The sequence below is a fragment of the Lemur catta genome, chromosome 2 (assembly GCF_020740605.2).
Source record: "Lemur catta isolate mLemCat1 chromosome 2, mLemCat1.pri, whole genome shotgun sequence".
Lineage (NCBI taxonomy): Eukaryota > Metazoa > Chordata > Mammalia > Primates > Lemuridae > Lemur > Lemur catta.
The window spans coordinates 54,551,520-54,571,223 of record NC_059129.1 but is presented as its reverse complement, the minus strand read 5'-3'; the positions used below and the strand labels follow the sequence as shown (position 1 = coordinate 54,571,223).

The 19,704-nt window shown below is 41.9% G+C and overlaps 1 protein-coding gene across 2 annotated transcripts in view; it reads left to right on the top strand.

The window, feature by feature from the left end:
* The window catches only part of RCAN2 (regulator of calcineurin 2), a 262,707-nt gene that overhangs the window by 158,159 nt on the left and 84,844 nt on the right, over positions 1 to 19,704 (top strand). Inside the window, exon 1 of one of the 2 annotated variants that reach the window (XM_045543673.1) lies at positions 3,708 to 4,032. The exons of the other annotated variant lie outside the window; for it this stretch is intronic. Coding sequence (XP_045399629.1) covers positions 3,946 to 4,032 — 87 coding nt within the window. The 5' untranslated portion in view covers positions 3,708 to 3,945. Of the gene's footprint in view, positions 1 to 3,707; positions 4,033 to 19,704 lie in introns of those variants that run through there. 2 annotated transcript variants of the gene reach the window in all.

Here is a 19,704-nt window from a genome sequence, read left to right as displayed (position 1 = left end):
GACCTCCTAGCAACTCCTAGGTCAGGAGGAGGAGGCACCTCTGTTGGTGTGAGTCCCTCTGCTTGCCTTTTAGGAGCCATTCATGGATGTATGCATTCATCCTTCAGATATTTCTCAGAGTACCTCCTAAGTGTCAGGCGTGCTTCTGGCCCCTGGGCACACAGCAGGGAACAGAACAGGCCAACACCTCTGCTTTTATGGAGATTAAGTTCTAGTTGAGTAGCCAAGCAACAGACAAATAAAGAAATAAACGAACAGGATAATTTCAGGTAGTATAAAGTGCTATGACTAAAGTTAAAATGAAGATTCCAGGATAGTGATTGACTCTGTATCTGTGTGTGTGTGTGTTTATGCACATGCACAAATATTTTATTTTAGCTGATTGGGGAAGACTTCTCCAAGGAGATGTTGTCTGAAATGAGATCTAGATAGGAAGAAGGAGCAAGCCATGAGAGAGCTGGATAATTTCATACAGCAGGAATAGAAAGTGCAAAGAGCCCAAAATGAGAAATAGCTTGGCTTTTTTATTTTATTTTATTTTATTTATTTTATTTATTTTTTATTTTTTGCCACTGGGGCTGAGACATGAAGAGTAAAGGTGAGAATGATGTGAGATGGAGTGGGAGATTAGTCAGAGGCCAGTGTCTATAGGGTCTCATGACCATTAGCAGGGGTGTGTCCATACTCCAGACATCTCCAAGGCGGCCAGTCATCCCCCAGCTATGAAGAGCACATTCTCTCTAGAGAAACAGGGCACTATTTTAACAGGGAAGCCCCCTAGGGTCTCTGGTCTATAGGAAAATTACCATATTCTACAGACAGTTGATTGTATTATCTAAGCAATTTGTTGAACCAACCTATTAAAAACCTCGTAATTTTATTTCAGAGTCACTGGCAAGTTCCTTTGCCCCACAAACCGTCTGCTCTCGATGCCTGTCAATGCACCCTAGAAACACTATTTACTCAACTTAAGATTCTTTCCCCTATTAAAATACAGATTCCTCTGGAATGGATAATACTATGAGTTAATAGTCATTCATTGCTAATACACATGAGCTGAGAGCTGTGTCCTTGAAAAGATATTTTAAGGGAGAAAAGCATCTAGTTCGTGGGTGTCTGAGTAGCAGGAAGGAATCTCTAGGGCAGACTCAAATCAGAAAGGGAAGGCTGAGGATGTGTCAGAAAAAACTGCCTAGTTTACAATTTGGAGTAGGGATTTTTCTTCTTGGATAAACTAATGTCATCTGGCCAAGACTTGTCACAACAAGGCTTTTTTTCTTGCAATAGCACATGTGTATCCTTAACAGCTTTTTGCTAAACATAAAGTGTGAAATAATTCATAGAGCCCTTAAATAAACAGAGGATGATCAGAACGTGTTGCGCCTACTGTTGCCGTTTCCTTGATTGGCTCTGGACGGCCACGGTGGACTTTACCTGGATGGACGAGCCACCACCGCTAAGGCGTAGCGTTGATATGAGCGTGAAACAGCGATGAGCTGGAACAGCCGCGGTGAACAGATTACACGCACCTCTTCCCATCTTTGCATCCAGTGACTTCACATTGATTGCCTGAAATCAGCCGTGATGAGAATATTTATGCCACAGAAATCAACGAATGCTACAGATTGGAATTTTTCTTTTCAGGGAGCTGATTGTTAGATATTTACCAGCATGCCTCTGCTGTGAAACTTAAAAAGCAAATTTTAGGATACGCCATGGCATGCGAAAAGAATATTCATTTCCTTGTTTTGCCTCTTGAGCAGATGCCAATGGTATTCAAAGTCTTATTCATCTTCATATGCACTTTACATTTTAGCTACATTTGTGCATGTAAAGACCCCATTTACCTTTTCAAAAGCTTTGCCTGGCACTCCATGGTTGGCAAGATAGACGCTAAGGGCCCTCAGGTTTTGCATCATCTGGCTCTTGCTGCCTTGTCTATTTGAGACCCCAGTCAAATCTAACCCTCATTGTGTCTTGCTCCCACATACCTTATTCTTTCATTCCTCTGGGCATTTCTAGTCTGCTCTTCCCTAGTTGGACAGCTCCTCTCACTTCCCTGCCCACCAGAGTCATGCCCATGTTTCAAGCTCAGAGCAGAAGTCTTGTCCTCCTCCTCGATGTTCATCTACACTCTAACGTGATATCTAACATTCAGCATTCATTGCTCTTTCTCCAGTGCTCCCACCGAGCACAGTCAATACCTCTCCAGCCACCATCATCACTGCCTGTGATCAGTGTTTGTCTCCATGTCTCATCTCCTCCCCTGGATTTTTAAGCCCCTTGAAGATAGTGCAGCTTATTCCTTCATCATTTTATCCTTAAGAGCATTTGGTGCAGAACTTTGCACATAGTCTTCACTCAGCAAGTGTTAATTGAATTGTATCCATACATGACTTCATGTTCCCCACAGTGCCCTGGACAACATAGTAAGTGCCACGTAAGCACACATACACGTGCGTGCACATGCACACACACAATTTCATCAGTCTAAATACCTGTATTTGTGGACTGATTACCTTTTGCATGGAAAATACCTTCTTGAAGGTAAACGCTGGGCTCAAATGTGGTCCAATGAGGACCAACCGCAAAACTTCTACCCTTGGTCTGAAATGTCACCTTTCTCTTCTGCATGTAAAATTGGAAGGCTTTGTCCAAGCATGTGTTAGAAAAGTAGCAATCCATTATAAATTATGATGTTTCACTCACCACTGAAGATGCAACAGAACTCCTACTCAGAATAGATCCTGGTACAATGTTGGTGAGTTTTACTGGGACTTGTATAACTAATGATAAAACAAAAACCAATCTGGAATTTTTCCTTTGCTCCACTGGTACTGTGAAAGGCTATTCCTGTTTGGTTGATTTATTCATTAAACAAATATCATCTTCTTGTGTCAGGCACTCTGCTAAAGGTTCAAGATATAAAGGTGAATTGTCCCTGGCCCTGCACTTCAGGGATTCACAATCAGGAAAAGGGACATGTTCAGAGTCTCAGGCGATGGAGAGCCCTGAGGATCTGACAATGACCCACATCAGTGAGTTTGTCCATTAGACCCAGCCATCTGTCCCCTCGCGAGACATTTGCTGTAACTCCTTTCCACAGACTGCTTTTGGTTTGAATGACCTTGGAGACGGCCTGAAATCCCCGAGCTTGGAAGGGTGCTTTTAGACTTACTGGTCTGCACTTATGCGCTTCAAATAGAATTTCCACAAACCTCTAATTATCTCCTCTTACCGTGCTGCCTAAATGACTGACGACCAGCTCTTTAGTCACTTCAAGAACGGATTTCTATTCAGCCCATGCCCGGGATGCATTAGGATGCCCAGAACATGTGCGGCTGCTCCGAGTGGCACAGAGCAATTAACAGGAGCCAAGCAATTTGCAAAATGCCTCAACTTCCTGCTCATCTCTGAGGCAGAAAATTGTCAAACCTTAACCTCAGGAGGCTCATCTGCAGAATTACACCTCCCCCCTCCCTCCATCAAAGCAAAACCTCCTCTGGTGTCAGATTCCCTGCCACCCCCCCCCCCCCTTTTTGCAAACATAAGCACTCGGCTGCAACAACAGGGATGACTCAGTTCCTAGCTAACGCTGCCTGAATTGATTTAGTCTGAGTTCAGATTTAGCACATAATCATGTTCAATTTGCTCCACTGCACTGCCTAGAGATAAAAGGCTTGGAGAAAAAAAAAAAAAAATAGCTTCAGCTTGTGTCAGTCTTTGTGGTGATGTCATTGCCATGAGCGAGCCGGGCCGTTCGTTACTCTGCTGTGCTGCCTCAGACGCCAGGGCTGCGTGCGGGCTCCGGGAGCCCCAGCCTCCAGCCGTCCCCAGAGCAAGGCAGCCCCCGGGCCTGGCCACGGCAATATCCTTCTGGAGGCTCTTCCCTTCACTCACAACTCTGAGGTTGCCTAACTCTCTATTAAAAATTCAGAAGGGGGAATGCCAGCCCCTAGCATGGACTGTGATGTTTCCACTCTGGTTGCCTGTGTGGTGGATGTCGAGGTCTTTACCAATCAGGAGGTTAAGGTATGCACCTGCAATCCTATTTCTCGTTGTTGCTGTTACTGAAGCTGCTTGGCAGAGCCTTTTTAGCGTAAGGAAATCAGACTTTGGTTAATAGTTTTCAGCTCAAAGTCTGTGCTAGAAATGCGTGCGGTGAGTGCATGGCTATGTTGCATAGAATAAGTTAGAAGAGGGAACTGCATATTATTTTTGAATGTGATAAGGTTTGCCATTGTCTGTTTTTTCTTGTCTTTTCTATTAGGTAATCCCCGGTCAGTTCTTTCCCAGTAGACATTGTTTTCATATTCTCTTATGTTTGCTCATAAGAAGAATTTTCCAGTCCTTAATGTTGAGTGGGGTTTTGAATCAATGATGAAATGAAGAAAGCACACATAATAAACGGCGCATCCAGGACACCCAGACAGTGGGACAATAACCTCTTCCTGGCGTGTCACTTAAATAGCCTGTGATGTGGTCTTCAAATTGAACAAAAGCTGCCGTACAGATGGCAGTTTAAATCTCCAGCTCTCTGGAAATTGAAGTTGGTGAGCAGCTGCCTAAATTTTCTTTGTCAGCCAAAGGAAGCAAGTCATTTTCCTTGAATAGTTGTCCATAAAGAAAGTTCAAGCATAAATAAATTTTGCATCTTAAGACAGCATTACACACACTGGTCCTCGCTGATTGCCTGCAGCAGTTGTTGAATTGTCATAGGTAATTGTCCTCTGATGATATTCATTCTCTTTTTTTTTTCCATTTGGTTTCATATGATGAAAAATATTTCATACTTATAAAATGGGAATGTTTATTTCTTCCCTCAATTTAACAAAAGAAGCTTCTTATTTAAACAGTTCACACACGTACACGAAAGGACAGTTGTTTGTTGTGTGGCAGGAGGAATAAAAGGGAAATTATGTTGCATAATCATTTACTGTCTGTGCCTTCGCCTTTCCTTAAAGGAAGTCCCTGAATTCTTTATTGTTGGGTGAGCAGGTGACACCCTGGTGCCTCGCAGGTGGGGATTTATGTGTCGCTAGCATAACACATGGCTATGTCATTCATGATTGCAGCTTTTAACAATCTTTTGAAATGGATTCAATAATCTAGCTTCTTGTTCTTGCATATTTTAAGTATGTGGCCCTGTATTTACTAATTCTTGTGCCTGTGCTGGGGAAGTGTCTACCACCTGTCACATGAAGGTTCAGAAAATAAGCATAGAAAGGTTTGGCACTGCCGGTGGTTGCATCTAGAATGGAAACATGCACGCAGAGACCCACAATCCTGCCAGTCGTACCTCCCAAAAGCACCCCCAGAAGAGAGAGCAGTCCTCAAAGCCCCTCCAGTTTAAAGCCAACTTAGAGTCCAGTGTGGGTAACTGGGTAAACAGGCATCTTCCAGCAACCATTGGAACAGGATTTCTTACATGGAAAGTAAAACTTCCCAGTTCCCTACTGTCCTCCACAGTTCTCTGTTGTTTACATACTTACCTTGAGAATGTCATAAGGTACTCTAAACTTCTGTGGTTTCAGAAACAATAGTGAGAAAATATGTATTAGAGATCTGCAATGTGCTAGGCATTGTGCTTATATAGGAAAGAGTTTAAAATGTGCTTATATGACTATTTATCAGTGGCATAGGCATAAAAATAACCACTTGCCCAAGATTTCTTAAAGACGGAGAATTAAGGGGATGCAGAATTCTTATGGCTGGTTATATTTGAGTGGTTGGGATGGCTTCATGAAAAAAATGGTACTTGAACTTAAAGATGGGTAGATTTTATACAGCAAGAGGGAAGGCTTACCATTTTGCAGTCTAGTGAGTCAACCCTTTTCACTGCAGTAGGTTCTCTGGGAGAGATTAGAGGAAGCAGGGAAAGGAGGTGAGTCAGGGCCAGATTATGAGCAGCTGATGCTGTTCCTCATCAATTTCTGGGATTTTCGGGGAAGACTCCCACCAGAAAGGTGCATTATGTGTCCTTACTGCTCATAGCTCTGAATCCTGATGGATTTGTTTCTTTTGGATGGGTAACCATGGTCCGTCTGTGCCTTACTTTTCTTATCTATAATGTGGGGATAGGAGTAATTCCTATTTTATTGGTTTAGTAGAAGGATTAAAGAAAATTATACATGTGAAGTAATTAACACAGTACCTGACTCATATTTAGTGCTCAGTAAATGTTAGTTGTCACCATCATCATCACTGTCATCTTTTTAGACATTCTCTGAAGGTGATAGGTTACTTTTGCCAGTTTATTGGAATGTCCTAACTCCAGCTGAGTTTACAACAGCAATCCAGGCCCCAGAAAGTGTTTTTCCTCCCACCCCACCCCTAAAACACATAAACACACACACACACACACAGCCCCTAGCCACCTAGAAACCATGGCCTTCCATTTCATACTTAAATCATTTAATGTAAAGCAGTGACATTATTATTAAGCAGAAATCTACTTTGTGCTTATTAAAATGAGGGAAAAATGAATGAATGAAGGTGGGCCAAAGAGGTGTGTTACGAAAACGTACATGCTCCTTGTTCAAAACTGACCATTATTTATTGTCATGAAGTGAGATTCAAATGTAAAATTCTGGGAACCAAACAGAGTTTCCCCAAGGGTAGTCTTCTTCCTCATTAATTGCTAATAACAGATAAACTGTGCAGCCAGGAGTTTCTTTCTTCAAAGTCTTTATTTGCTGTCAGAGAAAAGGGAGGCATGTAGTGAGCATCGTACCTGCCTGCATCCAGCTTGCTTGATCTCAGGCTTGTTCATTTTTTTTTTTTTTAACAGACCTGCCCTTTCTACAGGTAGCCCCCATGGGAAAGCAGCCACCTCAGGGAAAAGCAACCAGCCACTGCTTCACAAGCACTGTGGTTTATTTGAAAGGGGTGGGGACATATGCAAATCCAGTCTCTCATAATGAGGTAGAAAGCCTCATCCTCCAGGGTGGGTCTCAGATGGTTGCACGAGGGCCCTTCAGATGCCAATTTCCTAAATTTTTTCAAAGCTTCTAGAGCCATAGTACTGTAATAAAAAGAGGAGGAAACCAGACAGATGGAGTTCTGCCATATTTGTCTTTCTCCAGAAATTTCGTTGGTGGTGTTGGGAACCTAGCTGTCTGTTTTGTATCATGAGAGTAGTCAGGAAGATCTAGAAATTTGAAACACTCAAGAGGAGGAAAATCATAGGACAAACTGCAGAGTTTGTGCACGTGTAATTGTGCAAGGTTGATTTTCTCCAATGTTCTTCTATTTCTCAAAATAGTCTTCCCATTCCACAAGGAGCCAAACCTTTGGGAAGATGAAAGAGATCCAAAGATGGGTAGTGAAATTTACATTTCACTTTAGTCCAGTGGTTCTTAAACCTGATTGCACATTGGTATACCCTGGAGAGCTTTTAAAAATATTGGTGCTGCCCAGGCCCCACACCCATAACTTGGTCTGAATGGAACCCAGGCATTGAAGAGAGCCAGCGTCTTGTCTCTTCTAGCCACAGGCAGGTATAGGTGAGGTCAGCCAAGAATTGTGTAGAGTAACCTCTGCTTAAACACTTTGATCCTAATCTCCCAAATGAAGACTTGATGCATGCAGTCTTAGAAGCAATATCTCAGAGCTGTCAGAAATGTTGAGACTCACCCGACACTTCTTGACCAGTTCACAACACCTGCAGTTCCTCCACCTGATTTTGAGCCAACAGTAAATGCTCTTCTCTTCTGCTAGCAGTGGTGGGTAGCCTTCTCAGAGCTGCAGAGCCTGCCTGAAGCAGAGCGCCCCTACTCCTGCAGGGGACATCCAAACCTGGGGCTCCTTCTTCTCTTCAGTAGTGGCTTCCTGCACAGAAGAAGGAGTAGGTACCTGATTCATGTACCAGGTGTCCAGCCTTGTCTCTGTGGGCATCCGTATAGGGGACAGAAGACTCACAAAGCTCCCCTATGCACTTTAGAACAGGCAGGAAACGTGACAAGTCTTATAAGAAGTGTAGAAGTTTCAAAGACCCTTAGAGCTTAAGAGATTTGTTCATTCTTCCATTCAAAATTTGTGTGGAACACTTACTACCTACCAGGCAATGCTCTGTTCCCCAGGAGTTGGACAAGACAGAGATCCCTGCCCGCATGAAGCATACACTCTAACGTGGGAGGCAGATGATGAACTAGTAGACACAGAAACGTACTCTGTGATTTCAGGTAGTGACGGGAGCTGTGAGGAAGAACACAGCAGAGGGAGGGATGAAGGGTTGTTGGGGAAGAATGGTCACTTTTGAACAGACTGTTAGTAGAAGCATCTCTGAGGAGGTGACAGTTTGTTAAATGTCATTGTTCCAATGTCATTCAGAGATCTAAATGAAGTGAGGGAGCCATGTATAAATCTGAGGGAAAGTCATTCCACATAGAGGGAATAGTAGGTGGAAAGAGACGCCATCGTATCTATTCTTACCCACCTCCCCCTTCATTTAACCTGTTTTAATCATTCATTCATTTAGGTACCTACTGAGACTGTCACTGTCTTGTGCTATAATTCATTTTTTTAAGGATGTGCCTTTTCAGAAAATTATATTTAACCTAATTCCTTCATGCTACATTATAAGCCCAATGGCTCTCTTGGGGAAAGGGAGAAATATATTAACAAGTAGAAGTTTTCTGCATGGTGTTTCTTCCTGTTCCTGGAATCTAAGGGTTGCTATGGCCTGATCTTTTCTCTCCTGAAAGGCAAGGGCCTTTTTAAGGTCACTCTTAAGTCCTATTTTTTCTCCTCTGCTTTTCAGAATTTCCCACTATCCTCCCAATCCATGTGACCTTGGAAAAGTTTCTTAACCTTTCTGGACATGTGAAAATCATGCTGAGAAGAATCCTCTGCTGCTTTGTGCATTTTATTTTCGTTTTTATACATTAGTATCTGGAACTGACTCACAGTCTGTTTGTGTCCTATTGTTGTGTGAGTTATAAAAGACCAGCGCATCGCGGCCACTGAGTACAATGAAATCTCTGTCATTGGAACCACTGGAAATTGCAAATCACTTTTGTTTGGTGAGAATGGTAGGAGGGAAGGATGGGGCAGAGTTGTTAGGATACACTTTATACTCTGCTTTGGAGAGAGACAAGTGACATAAATGAATACGTGGGTATTGGGTGTCAGGAATTGTTTTGGAAGAGAAACTTCTGGGTGTTTGTCAGGAAGACTGGTTGAGTTTCATGTCATTTCCTAAGGTTTTTACAGGTGCTGGGCTAAGGATTTGGGTGCAACCATGACCCTATGGCTCTGTAGAACACTAAGGCTCTTTCAGAACCTTCAAAAACTATTGTGTCCACTCAGTCACGAAGAAGAGTTTGAGTTGTATATGATTTAATTTTCAGGAATTGAAAACCCTCTAGAGATATTTAAAATAACCAACTTTCAGTGACCAAAATGTTAAGTTAACTGAAATGTTCATTCTCTATTCAATGACTATAATAGTAACTAGTATTTTGTTACACATCTCCCGACCACCTTTAGTTTATGAAAACTAAAAGAGAGTTGGGGGAGGGATGGCATGGGTATAACAGGGTCTAATGCTCTAGCCAAACAAAAGCTTGCTATTTCTCTGATAAAATCATGGACTAGAATTGAGGCCATTTTGAAAATAAATGAATTAATGCAAAACTGAAAGTTAAAATTAATTATCCCTAAAAAAAAAAACACTTTAGGAAACTTAACATTCTTAAATATGCAATACTGAACATTTTCTTGCCTCTGAAGAAAGTAGCAAACATCTTTCAGAGAGTGGGGAGAAATGACTTATGCAAGTGATGGATGCTTCCTGACAACGTTAAGAGGAAGATTTCTGAGCCCCCTTTCATGTTAGGGAAAGACGTAGATCATATTCAACTAATGACATTGTTGAGCAAGAAAGTCAATTAAAAACTTGTTTATCTGTTTAAAAAGTCGTTTAGCTGTTGGGGAGTAACTGACACACTGACAGTTGCTACCTCTAACCGGAGTGTCAGATTTATTAAGAAATAAAGCAAAACACAGTATCTTCATGAAAATTGTTCTCCTAAAGAAACATTTTGTGCAAAACTCTGAGTACCATTTGCATCCTCAATGATTCTGTTTGAGTACAACTATAAGTAATTTATAATGACCCGTTTAAGTATTTTCTGATGAAGCTTAGAATTTGACACATAAGAAAGAAAATTATACTTGAAACATTCATAATCACTTTACGTGTTTAGATTGTAAGTTTAATAGGCTTCACAGACATTGCAATTTTGTGGTGAATAGCCCAGCTTTCCAAGGAAGTCATAAACTTTCTGGCCACACGTGACCTGGAATTTCCTTATGGAAAGGGACTGTATCCCTTCCCAGCTCTAAATCTAAGCTTATTCCAAAATACAATTTTAAAAGCACTTGGAAAGAGAATTTCAAATGGGGATTTCAAGCAGATACAAAGTTACATTTTCTCCATTCTATCTAGAGTGGAGAATTTATCTTTAAAATATTTGAAAATAAAATATCTACCAAGTTAAAGCTTCCCTAGAAAATATTCAATATATGTGCTTTCATATTCTCTTTTTGGATAAGTGTATCTGAGGAAAGCACATGTGTGTGTGTGTGTGTGTGTGTGTGTGTGTGTGTGTGTGTGTTTTGCACACATACACAAATGTATACATATACACTGTATATTTCTCTTATTTTTTACCCTCCACGACCCCTGGAAGGTTTTTCTCGATGCTCTACCTGTTCTGCAATGGTATATCAAACTAGTTATTAGAAACTGCATGCTCCTAACCATGTCAAGGGATAAGAGCCCCAAAGAAGGTTCCTGGCCAAAAAGTTGAACAGAAGCCTAAACATTTGTTAAAAAATTTCTCTGGGGGAAAAAAACTAAGAAACTTATTGTCTTTTGTTTTTATTGTTATATACCAAAGGGATGTTTACATCCTTACAGTCTAGTAGTACAACAATTACTCTCACCGGAATCTAATATACAACTATGAACTGTGAACATTTTTAGAAAAGGTTTACAAAAAGGTCTCAACCGTTTAGCTTCCAGAAAGATGACCTTAACAAATCTCTACCCTTCTGTTAGATTGGACTATGGACCAACTTTCATCCCCCAAAACAGCATCTTCCTTAGTATTCTATTTCTCCCGACAATAGGGTAGTCTGATGCTTAGTTGTAAGATTTTTTCCCCCATCTCTGGTGGTTCTACAGGAATGTGTGAGCAGTGTTCATGTTGTCCCCCAAACATTTAACCTCAGGTGACCATGTGCTACATTGAGCATTAAACATCCTACGTGATGACAAATGTAAACCCCAGAGATATTCGTCTTCACAGATCAATATTATATGTTATCAAGATGGACAATTAAAAAATTCTAACTATTCTTCCCATTCACTAAATACTTCTAAGTACCAGGCACACGGCACACAACAGGTACTCCCTATAATCCCCATAATAGCTCAAAGCATCGGTTTTTCTGCCCCATTATAAAAAGTTTCCTGATGTTCAGAGACATTAAAGTTTTATGCAAGATCACACAGCTATTAATTGACAGAAGTGGAACTCAAAATGTTCATGCCACTACTGAAATATCCCTGAGGATTAATTAATAAGCCATTAATCAATTGGGCTGTAAATCGTGGGGGATAAAACATTGAACTCACATGTACTGTTTCCTCTGGTCTTCAAAACACTGTTTTTGTCTTATACGAAGCGCCTCTCACATGTACTATTTCCTCTGGTCTTCAAAACACTGTTTTTGTCTTATACGAAGCGCCTCTTATACGAGGCTGTAGTATACTACTTTTACATAAATCAGTAGTTGAGATCCTTTTAGTTTTTCTCAATAAATCTAACGTTGTGGCAATTGTAGGCATAGCATCTGTTCTGGGTATTCCTTTAGAATCTATTTCAAAATCTAATTATGCCATCTAGTTGGGGAAAAAATTGCTAGAAAACGCAGGGGCTCACCAAGAACTTGATACACCTGCTTTGACAGCTCCTCTCTACTTCTTTGCTTATGGCACTGAGCATTTGCCATCGACTTGGTGATGGGTGATCTGTGAAGAATTGTGGAGCAGAGATGGTAGAAGCAATAATAATGACACTTTACTTTTGAACAGTGCATTCCAAATTACACAACACTCAGCTTTTTCACAAGAATCCTCCAAGATAAACAAAACCACACAACTCATGCAGTAGAAACTCGGACTGGAATTTTGTTCATGGCAGAACACAAGTTCTCTTGGTATATGATTATAGCGTGCATCAATAGAGCATCTAATAGAATCGATTTCATCTTCTTTGACTTCACTGTCTCTTTAGGTATTGACTAAGAAAAGCATCTCAGACTACCTTTCCTAGAACAGGATACATAAGCACTGAGCAAACTTAAAAATAGCAACAATGTAATGATCATTTACTATTTGTCAAGCACTGAACAAGCACTTTCATTCATTCATTCATTCATCAAATATGTATTGAGTGCCTTCCATAGGCAAAGCCTCAGACTAGGCTGTGCAGACACAGAGATGAACAGTCCTGTTGGATACGAAAGCCTCCGCAGGCCTGGCCTGTATTCCACTCAGTTACATTTGCCCCAAAAAGGACGATGCTGGACGATGCTGTTTTGACCCCTAAAGAGGCCTCCTTTGCTGACATAGGGTATGTGAGAAGGAAGCAAGCCCAGCTTCCAGAGTCAGACATCCTGGTTAGAATTCTCTATGAGGCCACTTGGCCACTTACTAATGGTGTGACCTTGACCAAGGAACCTTTCCACTCTGTGCCTCAGTTTCCTCAACAACAAAATGACAAAAATAATGGTGCCTACCTCACAGGTTGTTGGTGAGGCTAAGTGCGTTTGAGTATGCAAAAAACTTAACATAGTGACTGGCAGACAGAACACGCACAAGCTATGTTATACTCATCATTACAATCATGGTTATTATTAGCAGACTTCTTACGTGGAGTTTTGAGTTTTCTCGCCAGAGCACTCTACCTTTTTTGCCTCTCATTATATCAGACTCTTCCCCTGCAGTTTCCAACTCGTCTTTGCACAAGGGCAACAGTGCCCTCACCTCAGGGACACCTGAGGCTACAGAACCATGGAGTGGGAAGCAATTGGCTCAGCATGGGAGTGAGGAACTACAGCCCCAGAGAGGGGGCAGGGAGGATGCAGTTTTTCTCAGGACGTGTCTCTTCCCTTGCTTGTGATTTTGTTGTCTCTTCCAAACCTCCCTGAATAAGGGTCCCCTTTAGAGCAGGAGGCAGCAGGAATTGAGGGGTCTGGGTATGTAGGAAATGTCCCTACTCTGCAGCCACAAGGAGGTGTCATGAAATGAAGCCTCAAGGAAGTTGCTGGTGTTGACTGAGTTAATGGAAAGGGAAGCAGCCTGCATGGAAAAGCAGGTGTAGACCCCCTACCCACCCTGCCAGAATTCAGAGACTCAGGGTCTCCCACTGCATTCAGTAAAGCCCAGTCCTTGCTATTGTCTCCAAGGCCCATCAGACTTTGCTCCAGCTACCTTGCTGACCTCATCTCCTCCACGTCTTTCTACCTTTCACTCGGCTCTGACCCCCCTCGCCCTGCCTGTGCCAAGCATCCCTCTGAACTTGCCTTTGCTGTGCCTTCCACCAGGAATGCTCTTCCTCCTGGCGGCGGCCACCTGGCCTCCCTCCTCACGTATCATAGAGCTGTTCCTTGACCACCAAATCTAAAATAGCACAGCCTGCTGGCCACTCTCCACCCCTCCCCTTGCCATGTCATTCAGCATAATCACAAGGTGACCTATTGTGCATTCATGTATCTGCTCATTATCTGTCTCCCTCCGCCAGAATCCAAGCTTCATGAGGGCCGGGGCTTTTCTCTGCATCCGCTGCTGAGTCCACTTCTGTGCCCCTAGAGACTGGCATATGGTGACATGGAGAAAAATGTGTGTTGACAAATGAATGATACAGTCCAATTCTCAGCACCCTAGAATGTGCTGTTAGGCTGCCTTCTTCAAAAAGGATGGGCTAGGTTTTCAGATCCAAAGCCAGTTTGAATAAGCATTCACAGGGAGAGGTGCACATGGCAGGATACAAAGGTTTTAAGGCAAAATGCCCGTTAAGGAAAAGAGAGATTGAGCTCAGAACCCATTTCTTCGAAATATATTTAAACACCTCTCTCTGAGCAGGAATTTTAAATGGAGTTACAGACTGTTTTCACCACAGTAATGCTAAACTATAGTTGTAATGCTTACAATATTGACCTTCAGTCCCCATTTCTGGTTTAAAACTGTGGAGATAGGTAGAAATTAGATTAATTACTCAAGCTGAGTTCAATTGCTTTTTTGCTTAATAGGCATCTTGCCCTAAAAAAAATCCCTCTATATTCTGCCATGTACACCTACCTCTAACTGCTTATTAGTATGTACCATACAACTGGCAAACAATTCTGATATTTAAAAATTAAACAAAAAGCCCTACTATTCATTGCCTGAATAAATAAGCAGTAGATCTGAATTATTAATGAAAGGGATGTCAGATGATATGTTTTATATTCTCACTTTATAAGGAAGTGGTCCATTTGCAGTGCTCAGCAAATAATATTCTATATTTAAACAACTCTTAGCATCTTATTAACAATGAACATTTATGTTGCCTCAGAAGACTTGAACTCTTTGAGCAAATACTTCTTCATGACACTGCTTTGACATAGTCAGGTAGTATCATCCTGTCAATGAGAAATTTAGGTTAGAAGCATTCCCCAAATTATGTAACAAATCAATAAAAGATTCAAGTTTGCTCGTTTTTATTTCTCATTCTTATTGCAGAGTTCTTGAAGGTGGATCCAAGAAACAATTGTTGTAATGGTATGATGGAAAGCAACTTGGTCTTCAGAGACAGAAAAACCTGAGTTCATGATACCTTTTATTTATGACTTTCCTCATATATAAAAAGAAGATAACAATTTAGGTTAAAGGCTGTTAGGATGTAGGCGATCAGTGAATAGGAGCCATTATTACTGATGCCTTTGTATAGCATTCCTGAGGCATCCACGTTTAAGAGACATGAGACAGCACAGGAATTCAGGAATGAGAGGAATGCCTCCTGCCCTCAAGGTGTTCAGAGGCTGGTGGAGGAATGAAAGTAACTAAATACTTAGAGATTAGAAAATGCCATGTTCTGAGTAAGCGCAGTGCACTATGGAAGCCTGAAGAGGGTGGTTTGGAAGGATGAGGGAAGGCTTCCCCAAGGAGGTAATTCTTGAGTTCCTGCTTTGTAGGTTAAGTAGGTGTTCACCAGGTAAAGGAAAGATGGGAAAAGGAGGAGCCTGCACCAAAGCAGAAATGCCAGGGAGAGTGGTGAATTCTAGGAGGGAGCACCCTTGTAGATGTGGGATTATATAGAAGCCAGGGTCACATTAGGGGGTTTGGACTTTATGCTCAAGTCCAGCGGGATTGGGCATGGGCAGCATCTTCAGCAGAGGAGTGGCCCATCCATCTAGTCTGGCTTCACGTCCTCTCTGGTTGTGTCATGAACTGTGGCTGCACAAAGGCCAACATGCCAAGAGGGCAGCAGAGAGGGGGCGGCCGCAGCATCCCAGCCAGACAGGATGAGAGTCTGCCAGACTCGGCCACAGAGTCCCAGTGTCCTTGAATTATGTTGATTGCCTTCTAGTTATTCCTCTTTCTTTTCTTTTTAAAGAGGAAAGAAGTCAAAATAGAAAAGAAATCATCTTGAGGATGTTGATTAGGTTGTCATTCAACAAGGTCAAGGTTTTGGGGGGAGGGACATGTTTTTTAGCACAACACCTAAAATATTCATGAAGCACATTCGGTTCAGCAAGCATATTTAATTGATTGTCTTCTAGGGCCAGAGTGTGAAATCAGTCATCTAAACCCTGTCCCTTCCCTGGGAAATCACTTAATCTATGGGAAAGGGAGACATAATCACAGACAGACATCCATTAACTATTCTGCCCTCATGCTTCCTCAGATTTTTAACAACTTGGAAGTAGAAATACAATGATGTCAAATGTCAGACCTAGAATATTCTGGGCACCTCCCAAGAGCAAATACATATGCCCACCACAGGAAAAAATCTCAATATTATTGCTATTAATAAAATGTTTTCATAGGGGCTAAAATTCCCAGAATTGACCATATACCAAGCAAAGAGAAAGAAAAGTTTGATGCCATGTCCTTCACTGTTGCCATCATGCCACAGTGGTCTACATGTAGTAGGTGCTAAATAAAGGTTGGATGAGGGCAGCAGGATGGAGAAAGAGGGTGGGGAATAGATGAGCCCCTTTGTCTGTAAGGGCAGGCTCCAAAGTTGCACGTATCACTTCCCCTTAGATTCAACTGGACAGAACATTGGCCTATGGATCCATCTGGATGCAAGAGGGGCTGAGGGTATCACCTTTTTCCTGGGTGGCCCTATGCCCAGCTACAAGTCAGGATTCTATTATAACTAGAAGAGGAAGTTGGATATTGAGAGACAAGTAGCAATCTCTAGCATAGGTGACAAATGCACCTTTTAAATAAATGACTTGAACTCAAGTCTTAGGATTCCCATATGCTAAAGAGCAATCTAAAGAGAGTTAATGAGTCCTCAAAACACACAATCTCAGGAGAAGTTTGTTAAAATTTCATGAAATGGGTAAGCTTTGATCCAGGTTTAAAACACGTGGCAGGTTCAAGGCACTCTCCAATCTGACCACTTCTTTCTAGGTCAGCTGGGGGGAGGACAGCCCAGTAGGCTGCCTCTCCAGTCCCACTCCCATGCCTTGGCACTTGCCGTTCTTCCGTGCTGACCGGGCATCCCACATGCTTACCCTGCTTTATGTACTGCTACCATCCACTTGGGTAGTTGTGTTTGTTTGCAGAAAGATCTTTATTAACAGATAACAAGACCACTTCTGATCAGATCCAGGGTATCATTCAGATCCTTTGCAGCCATTGGATAGGGCTTGAATTATGTAGAATAAGCCAGCCAGTTTCTGCCCATGTGAAAGCTAAGACATCTTTCACCTTCCTCTGTCCTTTGGAGATGCAACAGAGCCCAGGACATGGCCAGGGATTGTGGGAGCCAGAAGGAGGGCTGAACCAAGAGGCGAAACACTAGATGTAGTCTTCAGACTTCTCACTTTGGGTAAATAGTTTAGTCTCTGGCAGTCCATGAGGATGAAACGTCTCTAGAAGAGCAGTGGGCAGCATGGAGAGGGAATGGGATTTGGAGCCAGACCAGCCAGGGCTGGAACCCTGGCCCTAATGTTTACAAAGTTTTGCAGTCTTGGGACATTTTCTTTATCTCTGATTCACAGTTTTCTCCTCTGTAAAGTGGGTATGATAATGCTACTCTGCAGGATGTTGTAACTGGAATAAGAATGTACTGAAAGCATGTAGGCACTCAATAAATGGCTGTTATTTTTCTTGCCTCTTTCCCTCTAAACTTTGATAATGAAAATACCTTAAATTCCACTGAGTCAATTAATGAGATTTAGCTTTGTTAAAGACATAGCAGTTCTGCTATACTGAGGATTACTTACTAGCTCCATTCACAAAATTGTATGTTATTTTTATGAAATCCACACAATTTTTGAATAACCTTCCTGCATAGGGAATTATCCATTTTGTGAATAAATAAAATAAAAATCCATCAAGTCTTTCCAGACTGAAAAAAATAATAACTCTTAGACAAATCTTCACATGAGGTCACTAATATTGATGATGGCAGTTGCTTCTTTTGGGTCAACACTGTGGGAAAAATCAAAAATGGTTAAGAGCAGCTATTTATTTGCCAATACTAAGGAGAAATAAGCCAGCAGCAATCCTGTGTTAGGTCAACTAAGGGGTTTCTGTGGAAGAAATATGAATTATTCTTGATTCTTTTTTACAAATATCAGAAGGCAAAGTTTCTCTGCTGAGTACATTGAACCAGGATAGTACATGCTTCTCATTCATTTCTCCTTCTAATTCATGCTATAGAACAGAAGATCTGAGCACAAAAGTTTTATAATGACTTCTTGATGGTGTTCTGGCTCTAGAGTCTTTCTTGTGCGTGGAAGTGAGATACACTCAAGAGTGCTGTAAGCTCTTCAATTCCGAATGAGCACAATATAATACACCCTGAGTACTTCAGCTTTCCCTTGAAACTTCTGCTTGATCCACCTACACAGTTATTCCGGCAATTATTGCCATTACCCAGGCTTGGAATCTGAAGCCATCTTTACCTATCAACCCCTTTTACTTACTTCATATTTAAGCAGCACTAAATCTCTTCAGGTCTTTTCCTACTAAGTCCAAATTCAAAAACTGTTTCTAAGAACCTCATATGAGTGGAGCACTATGTAACCCCCAAAGGATAGAAACTCCTTACCTCAAAATCTTATAGTCCAGCAGGGCCTAATAGTATGGTAGAACTGGCATCACTGGGTCTCCTGTCCCACAGCTAAAATTGGCTCCACATGAGCTAGGTCTGCCTTTTTCAGTAGAGCAAAGACCCTCCAGTCCCCACCACTCCCTATTGTCTTACACTGGACCCACTGTAGCTACCCCAGGTATGTGCAGGGAGTAGTGGGAGAAAATCCTGTAGAGTGAGGATAGGTCGTGCTGTGGATGACCTTGAGCACCAACCAAAGCATTTGCAGTTAATTCAGTGACCATGGGGGAATCATCAGAGTGTTAAGAGCCATAATTTAGGAAGATCGTGGTACCCCAGGAGTCTAGCCTAGATAGATGAAAGGAGAAAATGAAGGTGGGTGGATCAGTGAAGGAGGCTGTTATAATTTATTAAACAACCATGCCTCCATTTTTATCTCTCTTTCTTAAAAGTACATGAAAATTCTGTAGGGTGACCTGAAAAGAATGCTTGACTAAAAGTCAGAAAACTAGGCCCAAGTCACAGGTCTGCCTTTTTTTGTTCCTACTTTGAGCTGCTGTTTTGAGATCTTCCCTTGTTAGCAAAATGCACAGGCAGGACTCCAAGCTTTCTAGGCCTTTCTTTGCTCAACTATGAAATAGCAGTGAGGGTAACATTGAACTCCCAGGATTATGGTGAGAATTAGGTGAGTTAATTGGACAGTATTTGTGGACTGTATTATCATTACCTCCTCGCTTCATCTCTACAAACTCCTCCCAAACAGTAGGCTCACCCCCACCTCTTTTCTTTTTTTTTTATTTGAGCTTATTATGGGAGTACAAAAGTTCAGGTTATGTATATTGCCCATGTCTCCCCCATCCCCTCGAGTCAGAGCTTCAAGTGTGTCCATTCCCCAGACAGTGTGCATTGCACTCATCATGTAGGTATACACCCATCCCCTCCCCCCATCCCCCACATCTGTCCGACACCCAATTGGTGTTATTCCCAAATGTGCGCTTAGGTGATTGACTCAAGTTATTTCCAAGCTTAGGGTTCCCCAGGTCTTCCTGTTTTATTTGGCCTCCTTAGTTGAGGTTTCAAGTCAGGATTTCAGAGTTGGAAAGGACTTTAGAGATAGCTAGGGGCCTCCTACTTGATGTACAATCTCCTCTCCAGTATTCCAGCCTCGAGGACTCCATCACTGAACCCCCTCAGCAATGGAGTCCTCCCTTCTTACTGAGACCATTTCCATAATTATTCAATTTTCTTCCTGAAACCTTATCACTTCAACCCACCTGTCCTAGTAGCACTGTGCTTACACAAACAGAGCAAGTCTGCTCTTCTTTGCCAGAAAAATACATTTCATCTTGGCAGATAG